Source organism: Saimiri boliviensis, chromosome 2 (assembly GCF_048565385.1).
Source record: "Saimiri boliviensis isolate mSaiBol1 chromosome 2, mSaiBol1.pri, whole genome shotgun sequence".
Lineage (NCBI taxonomy): Eukaryota > Metazoa > Chordata > Mammalia > Primates > Cebidae > Saimiri > Saimiri boliviensis.
In genome coordinates this window covers 47,046,417-47,058,430 of record NC_133450.1, presented here as the reverse complement: position 1 = coordinate 47,058,430, position 12,014 = coordinate 47,046,417, and the positions used below count along the sequence as shown (strand labels likewise).

General features: G+C 55.8%; 1 protein-coding gene across 2 annotated transcripts; it reads left to right on the top strand.

Annotated features, from left to right (window-relative positions):
• Positions 1-555: 555 nt before the first annotated feature.
• Positions 556-11,983, top strand: JPH4 (junctophilin 4). Of its 2 annotated transcripts, XM_039468627.2 has the most exons (7): positions 556-1,522; positions 1,689-1,814; positions 2,058-2,608; positions 3,225-3,996; positions 8,435-8,553; positions 8,891-9,423; positions 10,334-11,983. In XM_039468627.2, exons 3-7 carry the CDS (start codon positions 2,230-2,232, stop codon positions 10,415-10,417), a joined length of 1,887 nt encoding a protein of 628 aa, XP_039324561.1. In that variant the 5' UTR covers positions 556-1,522; positions 1,689-1,814; positions 2,058-2,229; the 3' UTR covers positions 10,418-11,983. The 2 variants fall into 2 exon arrangements, with proteins under 2 accessions (XP_039324561.1, XP_010333336.2); XM_010335034.3 differs by lacking the exon at positions 1,689-1,814.
• Positions 11,984-12,014: the final 31 nt, after the last annotated feature.

Sequence of the window (12,014 nt, the reverse complement as noted above, 5' to 3'; positions counted from 1 at the left end):
CTGGCCCTTTGGTGAAAGGACAGGACAGAGGTGTGGTGGAGGGGTCCTTGCCACAATAAGGCCTCTCCCAAACATGTCTGTGTGTCTTTGCCTCTAGGTTTGCAAAAGAAAAGACTCTAAAGCCCTGGGATCTTCATGCCATCACTAAGCATGATGCCCTGCTCCCTATTCAAAAGCAATACACCCCCTTCCTCTTCAGAGAGATAACCTAGGGAAAAATCGGTGGTGGGGGAGAGGATGGGAAGGCCTGGAGAAGCACTGATGGGGCCAGGCTTCCCAGCAGGGCCCCATTTCAGGCTTCTTCAGAAAGTACAAGAGCATGAGCCTCCTGGTCCCCCTCCAGTGCTTTCTTCGGGAGGATAGTGGACTCGGTGGACACCTGCATCTATGCCCCAAGCCTTCCTGGCTTCAGTCCAAGCAGCTGGCAGGTTCATCCTTCTCCCTAGGGCCCGGCAAACAACACTTCCGGCCCTCCTGCCTCTATCTGGGCTCTTCCTGCCTGGATCTCTATACCCACGCCTGCCCTTCCCTCTGCAGAGCTTTCTCCCTCCCTTCACAACCCTTATTTCGTTCTCTCAGTCTCCATATCTATTTCTTTCCCCTTTCTTCCCTCCTCCCCTGCTTTTCTCCTCCTTGCCATCCCTCCCCAACCCCATAATGTGTCTCCCCGCCTTCCTCCCTCTCAGGCTGCATCTCCTCCCTCCTTAGTGCTCACCCCTGCACCTCTTTCTTTGTATTCTTCTCACCCTCTCCCAGCCTCGCCAGCATCTCTCCTCCCCCGCCCGGCTTCGGCCTCCCCCAGCCTCCCCATCTTCAGCTCAGTCTCCTCCCCCTCGCTCCTCTCCCCTCCCCTCCGCCTCACCCCACTCCCAGCCCGCATGCCGGGATTTCTCTCCTCCCTGGGGGTCTCAGTGCTTCTCCTTCTCGCTGCCTGCCTCCTCCCTCACCGCAGGGTTAGCAGACACCCATCCTTTTCTGCTTGGGGACCCCCCACCACCACCCGCATCACTGCCCCTGTCTCTTCTTCACTGTATCCTCCTCTACCCACCCTCTTTTCTCTTCTCTTCTCCCTGCCCCTTTAAATCTGCCTGGCCCAGCCTCCCCCGTGATGCTGGGATGGAGCAAACATTGATTTGTGCTGGGATGGAATCGGAATTTTGATTTATTTTTCCTCTCCCAACCATAAGAAGAAAAAAATAATAAAAACACCCCCTCTTGATAGCCCCCTCCCCCTTTGCATCCAGCTCCCAGCTCTTCTTCCCTATCTCCATCCAAGACAGATTTTTTCCCCTACACTATTCTCATCTTCCCCCACCCCTGCCACTACCTCGCCCCCCCACCCAGCCTGCTCCTCCAGCTGGGGAGAGAGGGGACTCTCTCCGGACTCCCCCACCTTTCCTCTCTGGGTTGGAGCAGTCTCTCCGGAAGGGGAGGGGGCTTGGCTTGTCCGGGCGAGGTGGGAGTGGAGGTATCCTGCCATGGATGCTGTGCCGGGGAGGCAGCCTGAGCCCCAGCCCACATGGTGAGTAACCTGCCCCCTCCCTTCTGCCTGTCTGCCCGTCTCCACCCTGGCCTTTCCCCTGCAGAGCTTCCCCTGGGCCCCATCCATTACCCCCGACAAACCGTCTGCCCACCTTGGTCAGATCTCCCCGCAACATTTTCTACCCCCACCCCCATCCCTTTGCCAGAGACGCCGAAGAACCGGGGCTGAGGGGTCCTGACAGCAGCCAGGGAAGCTGGTGGCCTACGATTCTGCCCACCCCCCTCTCAGGACCCCCAAACTGCCATCCATACTCGACACTTCGGGGTTCTAGGTTGGAGAATTGGGACTGCCGCTTGGGGTTGGGGCTCCAAGTCCTGGGAGGGGCCCGCTCCACAAAGAGAGAAATGGGGGAGCCCCCCATGCCCCCAAAGCTTGGGAGCTGCTGGAAGATGCTGCCGAGGCAGGGGGTGGATTGGGGGGCGGTGCTGATGCCCCAGAGCCACCGGGCCAGGGAGCGGCGGGCCAAGAGGAGGGGCCTCTCTCGCCACTTGCCCCCCTCCCTCTTTCTCCGCAGCCACTCAGGATGAGGGTCCGGCCCTGCCTGCCCGCGCTGGGCCCCCCCCGCCCGGCCCCGGTCTAACTGCCCCCGCCCCCAAGGCCTCGCCCGGCTCCAAGGCCCCCAGCCGGCTCTCCAGCCCCAGGATGCGCTGAGCCGCTGGGGGGCTGAGGCCGCGCCAACTACATGCATGTCCCCCGGGGGCAAGTTCGACTTTGACGACGGGGGCTGCTACGTGGGGGGCTGGGAGGCGGGGCGGGCACATGGCTACGGCGTGTGCACCGGCCCCGGCGCCCAGGGCGAGTACAGCGGCTGCTGGGCACACGGCTTCGAGTCACTGGGCGTCTTCACGGGGCCCGGCGGACACAGCTACCAGGGCCACTGGCAGCAGGGCAAGCGCGAAGGGCTGGGCGTGGAGCGCAAGAGCCGCTGGACGTACCGCGGCGAGTGGCTGGGCGGGCTGAAGGGGCGCAGCGGCGTGTGGGAGAGCGTGTCCGGCCTGCGCTACGCCGGGCTCTGGAAGGACGGTTTCCAGGACGGCTACGGCACCGAGACCTACTCCGACGGAGGTGCGGGGCCCGGCCCACCAGTGTCTGTCTGCTCGTCCGCGTGCGCCTTCCCCAGCCTTGCGCCTTTGCCCGCCATTTGCGCCCCTGCACCCATCCATCTGTCCCGCACACCATTCCCCATCGGTGTGACCCCTAACCCCCAGTTTCTGCTCTCTCCCATCATGATCATGCTTTCCCCATTTGTCTGTCTCCTGCTCGCTTCTCCCTCACCCCTCGCCCCTTCCCTGCCTGCCTGTTCTCACACCTCCCTCTCTACCTGCCTGTCCCTAACACTTCTGCTCTCCGTCCGCGTGCCCCTCAGAGTCCTGTTTGCCTATTTAAACACCCCCGCTAGCCTGTCCTTCGCCACCTGCCGGGCCCTCCCCGTTTCCCCTGTCTACCCGCACTGCCAAAATCCACGTAGGGCTCCTGCTACCTGCCCGTCTTCACTCTGCTCTTCCACACTTTCCGGCACAGCCTGGCCCGTCCCCGGCTCCCAGTGCCCTTCCCCAACTTCCACGCCAAGTGCCTCTACCTGTCCCGCCTGACGCCTGGGCTTCCAGGAGAGCTTGGGACTTGGGGTGCAAGGACCCCAGCGGTACGTCCTGACTTTCTCCCACCCCTCCACCGCCCGCAGGCACCTACCAGGGCCAGTGGCAGGCCGGGAAGCGCCACGGCTACGGGGTGCGCCAGAGTGTGCCCTACCATCAGGCGGCGCTACTGCGCTCACCCCGCCGCACCTCCCTGGACTCGGGCCATAGCGACCCCCCGACGCCACCCCCGCCCCTGCCCCTGCCCGGCGACGAGGGAGGCAGCCCCGCCTCGGGCTCCCGCGGCGGCTTCGTGCTGGCTGGGCCGGGGGACGCCGACGGCGCGTCCTCCCGAAAGCGCACCCCGGCGGCCGGCGGATTCTTCCGCCGCTCGCTGCTGCTCAGCGGGCTCCGGGCGGGCGGGCGTCGCAGCTCCCTGGGCAGCAAGCGAGGCTCCCTGCGCAGCGAGGTGAGCAGCGAGGTGGGCAGCACCGGACCGCCTGGCTCGGAGGCCAGCGGGCCCCCGGCGGCAGCGCCGCCCGCCCTCATCGAAGGCTCGGCCACTGAGGTGTACGCGGGCGAGTGGCGCGCAGACCGGCGCAGCGGCTTCGGCGTGAGCCAGCGCTCCAACGGGCTGCGCTACGAGGGCGAGTGGCTGGGCAACCGGCGGCACGGCTACGGGCGCACCACCCGCCCCGACGGCTCCCGCGAGGAGGGCAAGTACAAGCGCAACCGGCTGGTGCACGGCGGGCGCGTCCGCAGCCTCCTGCCTCTGGCCCTTCGGCGGGGCAAAGTTAAGGAGAAGGTGGACAGGGCTGTCGAGGGCGCCCGTCGAGCCGTGAGCGCTGCCCGTCAGCGCCAGGAGATCGCTGCTGCCAGGTGGGCATCCAGTTAAGAGGCCAAGGCCGGGCTTAGCGGGGAGGGGGGGAGTGCACTGGGGACCGGGAAGGGAGGTGTGCCTAAGGGAGGACCAAGGCCCAAGGCCTAGGGCTTGATGGGGAATAGCAGGCCTAAGGCCAGGCAGTTGTAGTCCTGGGCATTCTCGGTGTTTATATCTGAGGCTACAGGTGGATGTGGGTGTAACTGTGGGTGGCTGGGTATTTGAGGGAGGTGGTGTAAGACTGTACATGTGTCTTGGTGTCTTTTGTGTGGAGATGTGTGTCTATGGAATCCATTGTTGTGTGTGGGAGTAGCAAGGAGCCTGTTTTGTACAGCCCCAGAAATCTCTTGGAACTCAAACATGTCCAGTCTTCCTCTTCTTGCAGCTGATCCAGCCTCCGGGCCTCAGGCTGGGAGCATCAGCCCTGGGTGGAATAGGGCCTGTCCCTTCCTAACCACTTCCCATCCTGACACCATTTCAGCCTTGGGCCTTTGGGAAGTCTAATTTGTACAGCTGACCTATCCACCTGAAAAGATAGTCTCTCCCAGCCTTGTCTCCTTTGCCTTCTTTTATGCCTGATCAGAGGCTTGAGGGAAGGAGGTTTCCCTGTAAATGAAACTTTTCTGTAAATCAAATTGCATTTCCTTGCATCAAGAACCTTGCTATCTAAAGCAGTGCTGTCTAACAGGAATATAATGCAAGCCAAATACGTAGTTTTAAATCTCCTAGCAACCACACTAAAAAATAAAAAGAAGGCAGGCATTGTGGCACACACCTGTAGTCCCAGCTACTTGAGAGGCAGGAGGATCACTTGAGCCCATCAAGACCAGCCTGGGCAACATAGCAAGACCCTGTCTCTAAAAAATAAAGAACCAAACAAACAAAGGAATAAAAATATAAGCAGGTGAGATTAATTTCAATAATATTTTAATTTAAACCAATATATCCAAAACATTATCATTGCAACTGGTAACCAATATAAAATTATTAAGGCATTTTACAAATTCCTTTTGAATTAAGTTTTTGAAATCTGCAGCTCCCTGGGCAGCAAGTGAGGCTCCCTGCACAGCGAGGAGGGCAGCACAGGACCACCCCTTAAATTTTACACTTAAATCACATCATTTCCATTCAGACTAGATGCGTTTCGAATGCTTAGTAGCCACATATGGTTTGTAACTACTGAATTAGATAGAACAGATCTAAAAGAAGGCTGGGCATGGTAGCTCACACCTGTAATCCCAGCACTTTGAGAAGCCAAGGCAGGGAGATCACCTTAGGTCAGGAGTTTGAGACCAGCCTGGCCAACATGGTGAAACCCCGTCTCTACTAAAAATATAAAAATTAGCTGGGTGTGGTGGTGGGTGCCTGTAATCCCAGGTACTTGGGAGGCTGAGGCAGGAGAATCACTGGAACACAGGAGGCGGAGGTTGCAGTGATCGCACCACTGCACTCCAGCCTGGGCAACAAGAGCAAAATTCTGTCTCAAAAAAAAAAAAGAAAAAAAAATCTAAAAGAAGTCAAAATTCCACTTGTAATGAGATTCATATTCCCTTTATTTATACAACTCACATATTTGAATTTTTACATATTGAATTTTCTTTTAAAGGGATGGGGGATTTCATTTAAATTTGAGACTTTTTCAGTAGGTCAGAGATCAGGAAATGTCCAAATATGCTTAAATGAGTTTGTATAACAAGTGACAGAGTGTGTGAGAGAGAGAGAGACAGAGAGAGAGAAAAGAAAGAGAGAGAATGTATGTCTGTGTGTGTGTGTGTGTGTGTGTGTGTGTGTGTGTAAGAGAGAGAATATAAACATGCCAAATGCAGAGTAGATGTTTGAGCCAGATAATGTACATCTATAGATGTGTCTGGGAGTCTGGATGTTAGAGTCCAGGGCCTTAAGCCAGGGAAGGGGGAAGGCAGAGCACCAGGGAACATTTTAGGCTAGATAGGGTGGAGACATGTGCAGGAAAAACTGATCTCAGTAACTAGAGGATCAGGCAGTGGGAGGAGGTTGGTTGGTCTCCCCAGCAACAGGCCTGGCAATCCTGATTGGCTGCCAGCTGCCATGGAAACAGCAGAGCCTCAGCAGCAGGTGCCTTTGCCAGGTAGCCTGAGCCTGCCCTGAGTCTAATGCCGGAGCACAGACTAAGTCTACTGCATAGGACTTGATCATCCATACTCTTCATACACAAAAACAGGCCTCATCAGTGCATCAGTTTCAGGCCACCAAAATAACTCAATATGACCCAGGACCACGATCCCCATGCTCACAGTTCTACAGGTGCCCTTGACAGCCCTGTCCACCTTCTCCTTGACTTTGCCCCGCTGAAAGGCCAGAGGCAGGAAACTGCATATGTGTCTGCTGTGCACCCTGACACCAGCTCAGTTTCAGGACAGGGCTAGTCATATAGAATCTGAAAGTCCTAAGACAGAAGAACCACATTATCTGAGATCCCACCAAGCAGCCTCTAAAGATCTTTGACCCTCGAGGTTTGAGGAGAAGGGGCTAATCATAGCTCCCAAAAACATAACAGACTATGGACTAAGAATACGGACAGTAGATATCACCATCCTTTTCCCCACCCTCATACCAGACTGCTTTCCTCAGCCAGAGAGAACAGACCTGTGGCCAGAGGCAGTCATGAGGTGTGATCCATTCAAGCCCATGGCAAGCTCATCTGACTGCCTCTGTCCTGGCTCTTTTGTGTCCCACCCTCAGAATTACAGAACTTATTTGAGGATGACTAGGCATCTATGATTAACAGCAGAGGGTGAAAGGGAAGAGAAAACTGAGGAAGCATCTGACATCAGAGGGAGAACTGAGAAACAACAGCGGGAAAGAACTGATCAGACTCCCAGGCTGCCTGCACCTAAGAAGCAGGGAAGGTGGGAGGGGGCTGTGGAAAGAAGACTAAGGGTTTAGCCAAAAGTGTAGTCACAATGGTGAGAAAGCATGCATATTAGCAGGGAGAGGGGATGGGATCATTACCCAAAGGGGAGACCCACACTTATTCCAGTTCCAGAGCCCAGAGAAGCATGAGTCGAAACAGTGGGGTGGTAGCAGAGACACAGGGTGGGAGGGGACAATGTGATAACAAAAGAGGCCAAAGGAAAGCAAGACAGGACATTCTTATGCCAGGAAATCTGCACTGGTAGAGATAGGATTAATAATAATGAGAAGTGGTGGTAGAAAGGGAAAGAGAGGCAGAGACTGTTAACATGAGGGAGATGGTGGATCCAAACAAGGGGGCGGGGCAGGGGTGAAGCTGCTAGGAGGGCAGGATCGAGGTACAGGACCCCGTGCTGGACCCCACAGAGAGGCCGTGACCCCAGCGGGGGTGAGAGGGGTTGGTAACAACAGGAGGTGCCGACTGCAAAGAGGGTGGTAGGTATAGCTCATAAGCACCAAGCAGGAATGCAGGAGATGTGCTAAAAGAGTGAGGTCTCAACTGTCACTGGGAAGGCAGCAGGACAGGAATGGAATGACAAAGTTCCAGGAGGGCCCAGCCCTTGCAGCTGGAAGAAGAAGTGTTACTACAGAACGTAGCAGTAGAAAGGTGTGAGAGGAGCAGGATGGTGTGATGATGGCAAACGTAGCCCAGGTCAGAGGGAGGAAACCAAACTGGAGCTGCCCTGGCCTGCCAGGAAGGGGAACAGCTGGCAGACTGTGAGGAAGGGTGAAGACTCCAGAAGAGAGCTCGTCTCAGGAAGATGTGATATAGAGGGGACAGGGGCAGCCAGACACGGTGACTCACACCTGTAATCCCAGCACCTAGAGAGGATGAGGCAGGCGGATTGCCTGAGGTCAGGAGTTTGAGACAAGCCTGGCCAACATGGTGAAACCTCGTCTCTACTAAAAATACAAAAATTAGCTGGGTTTGGCAGCAGACACCTGTAATCCCAGCTACTCGGGAGGCTGAGGCAGGAGAATCTCTTGAAACCTGGAAGCAGAGATTGCAGTGAGCCAAGATTGTGCCATTGCACTCCAGCTTGGGTGACAAGAGTGAGATTTCACCTCAAAAAATAAAAAAAGACCTGACTGGGTGTGGTGGCTCCCGCCTGTAATCCCAGCACTTTGGGAGGCCGAGGCCAGTGGATCACGAGGTCAAGAGATCGAGACCATCCTGGTCAACATGGTGAAACCCCGTCTCTACTAAAAATACAAAAAATTAGCTGGGCATGGTGGCGTGTGCCTGTAATCCCAGCTACTCAGGAGACTGAGGCAGGAGAATTGCCTGAACCCAGGAGGCGGAGGTTGTGGTGAGCCGAGATGGCGCCATTGCACACCAGCCTGGGTAACAAGAGCGAAACTGTGTCTCAAAAAAAAAAAAGAAGGGACAGGGACTAGGGGGCTGGAGCATCTGAGCAGGGGCTATTTTGAAGTGGGGGAAGATGTGCTAAGTCCCCATCTAGTCCCTGTCTCTGGATCTAACAGGGCAGCAGACGCCATCCTAAAGGCAGTGGCAGCCAGCAGTGTCGCTGAGAAGGCTGTGGAGGCAGCTCGAATGGCCAAACTGATAGCCCAGGACCTGCAGCCCATGCTAGAGGCCCCAGGTGAGGCATGGGCAGCCAGGGGAGGGAAGTGGGGCCTCTGGGGAGCTAGAGAGCATCAGGTGTGGGAAAACAGATGAGAAGCCCTGCAAGGGAACAGGGGATGGAAAAAACAAGGAATGAGGGTACAAGGAACACAGGGTGGGGCCAGACCCGGTTGTCTGGGGAATGGGACTGGAAATGTATGCAGTAGGATAATGGGGGGTTTGGGGTCTGGCAGTGACAGGCTATGAGCCTGGGGATTCCAAAGTCCTGGGAAGTACCCAGTCAAGGATAAAGCTGCAACCACTCCAGCCCAAGACCAGTTAGGCCCCTCTGATTCTTAGCTATCCCTACCCAGGCCGCAGACCCAGGCAGGACTCAGAAGGTTCTGACACGGAGCCCCTGGATGAGGACAGCCCTGGGGTGTATGAGAATGGACTGACCCCCTCAGAGGGATCCCCTGAACTGCCCAGCAGTCCCGCCTCCTCCCGCCAACCCTGGCGACCCCCTGCCTGCCGAAGCCCACTGCCTCCTGGAGGGGACCAGGGTCCCTACTCCAGCCCCAAAGCTTGGCCTGAGGAATGGGGGGGCCCAGGTGAGCAGGCAGAGGAACTAGCTGGTTATGAGGCTGAGGATGAGGCTGGGATGCAGGGGCCAGGGCCCAGAGATGGTTCCCCACTCCTCGGAGGCTGCAGCGACAGTTCAGGAAGTCTTCGAGAGGAGGAGGGGGAGGATGAAGAGCCCCTGCCCCCACTGAGGGCCCCAGCAGGCATGGAGCCTGAGCCCATCGCCATGCTGGTCCTGAGGGGCTCATCCTCGAGGGGTCCTGATGCTGGGTGCCTGACAGAAGAGCTCGGGGAGCCCGCTGCAACCGAGAGGCCAGCCCAACCGGTGAGATTCTCTGTTCCTGCTATGTGCCCTTTTCTCCCCAAAGCCTTGCCTCCCACCCTTTCCAGACCTGTCTGATCCCCAGGGGGCTTTTATCTCGACTTGGCTTCCTCTGCCTGGCCAGTCTTGGACCATATCCCACCTCAAAAAAAAAAAAAAAAAAAAAAAAAGGATGTTGAGCTGGAAGGAACCTTACACACCTGTGAGCCCGACACCCTCATTTGACAGATGGGGAAACTGAGGCCCAGAGCACTTGATTAACTTGCCCAGGGTTATAAACTAATAATTAATGGGAGAGCTAAAACATTTTTCCCCGTTCTCCTTCCATATCATTTCCAGCTCTCAGTTTCCTACTCCACCCCCACCCCCACCTCCGCACTTTCTCTCTTTGGTGCCCAGAAATAAAAAAGGAAAAGATTGTTCCCTCCCTACCCTGACTCTCCCTCCCTCTCCTGGGAAGAAGTTGAAATAGGGAAGAAGGCCGAAAACCAGGAGAGGCGGAGTTTCCCCAGAACCCTCTACTCTGATTGGGCTCTAGGCCTTCTGTTTCCTAGCAACCACATCCTCACCCCTTCATCCCTCTGCCTTACTGCAGTACTGGCTGCTGCTGCCAATGTCTGCTACTAAGGCCAGGCACCTCCTGCCTGGGACACATGATATGCTGATGGGAGGGGACTGGGGGGAGGAGAAGGAAGGGCTGTCCCTGTATTGAGGGTGCCAGAGGAAAGGTGGGACCCTGCCTGGGAAAACAGGGGGTTTTGCAATCCAAAACAAATGTTGGTGATACCCGCCCCCCCAGCTCCAGGCTCTGCAGGGAGGTGCCTGAGACCCTTCAGCTCTGCCACCTCAGACAGGGCAGGAAGGTGGGCCCTGTCCTCAGGGACTGAGTTGGCTTCCCTCTCTGTCTCTCTAGGGAGCTGCCAACCCCCTGGTGGTGGGAGCCGTGGCCCTCCTGGACCTCAGCCTGGCATTCCTGTTCTCCCAGCTCCTCACCTGAGGCTACTTCCTGGCCTGGTTCTGGCTTTGGTTGCCTGCCTCTTCACCTCTTTCACCTGCCTTTTTTCTCTTTTCCTCTCCTTGGCTGTGTTTTCTCCTATCTTTCTTTCCCTTCTTCCTTTCTTTTCTGTCCCCTCTTTTTTTCTCTCTTGCTTTTTCTTTCCCTCTCTTCTTTCAGATTATCTCATTTCTTCTGGATCTGTCTCTGTATTCCTTTCCCATCCCAACCCCTTCTTTCTCTAGATTGTTTACATATGAAGGGCTTTTCTCTCTCAGAGTTGCTGTCTTCTCTGAGACACACAAATCTAAGTCAGACCATTGCCCCACGCCCTCCCCACCTTTTCTTTAGACCTCAACTTCGCTGCGGGTGGGGGTTTGGTATCCTAAGGAGACTTCTGGAAGCTGAATGGAGAGGAGGAAGAAAATGAAGAAGGAGTGACTGAATGCCGGGCAAGGCACTGGCTGAGCTGCTGTGGCTCCCTGGCCTGAGGGACCTGGTGTCCCTCTGAGGCCTAGTAAAAAAGCTGCAGGAGGTGCAGCCTCCACCTCTAATCTTGGAGGCTATTATCTCACCTCCAAGCACTGAGCTGGGTTCCTGCCCAATTCCATCCTTCCCTGAGGGAGAGAAGGGAAGTGAAAAGTAGAATAACTCCCTAGCATCTCCCTCTTTCCTCATCAAGCCAGCCCCTCCTCCAGCCCCCTATGGTGGCATGCCATGCCAAGAGCAACGTGTAAAGGAACAGAGAATATCCAATGCAGTCAGGTCCACCCCGCCCAGACTCTGCCACTGACTTCTCCCACCCTTCTGTTTCCCCTCACTCCAATAGTTTATTTGGTTGGTCTGGACTCACTTGTGGCCTTTGATTAAATTCCTAAGGGGCCTGAAGAAGACATTTCTACTGCAGAGGGTTAGAGGCACTTGAGCAAGGCCCCCACACCCCAACTCTAGGAGTTGGGGTCGGGGGAGGCATTTCTGGGGGATAGGACCAGACAAGTTAACAGGAGCTCACAAGGAAGCAGAAGCTGTGACAAGTTTAGTAGTCTCAAAATGGGTTATTTCCCTTCCCCGCTCACATCAGAATCTTGTGAAATGGGAAAACAACAGAAGGAGGGGATCAAAGAAAGCTGATCTCACACGCTACCCAGGCAGGGCAGAGGTGGGAGTCAAACCCGGGTGACAGGTGGGTGGAGAGCCCTGTTTGAGGTTGTGGCTGATCCTTCCCTGGTATTAGCTTTTCCCCTGGGAGCAGGAAGCCCTAGGAAGAGGGGACTGTAGGGTCCCCAGGGGATCTTTCCTCCCTCCCCTGCATGAGGCAGAGGCAAGCTGCCTGCCAACCCCCTCCCTCAAGGAATGGCCTTGCCCGGGAATGCCCACCACACATACCCTCTTCTTTTTTTCTAGTCAAACTCTGTTTATTCCTTGGCTTGCCTCCCTCCTTCCTCCCCTCTCAACCTTTACTTCTGATTTCTATTTCATGGAATTTGGGATTGAAGTTAAACTACAACAGTGCCGCCAACACCAAGTCTTGCAGGAAAAAAAATACAAAGAAATTTAACAAAAAAAATATATTAATAAAAAAGTTCAAAAAAGGGGGGGG

Coding starts and splice junctions, on each gene's coding strand:
- JPH4 (XM_010335034.3), top strand. CDS start 2,230: ATGTCCCCCGGGGGCAAGTTCGACTTTGACGACGGGGGCTGCTACGTG. Junction 3,997..8,434: donor CAGGAGATCGCTGCTGCCAG/GTGGGCATCCAG, acceptor TGGATCTAACAG/GGCAGCAGACGCCATCCTAA. Junction 8,554..8,890: donor GCCCATGCTAGAGGCCCCAG/GTGAGGCATGGG, acceptor ATCCCTACCCAG/GCCGCAGACCCAGGCAGGAC.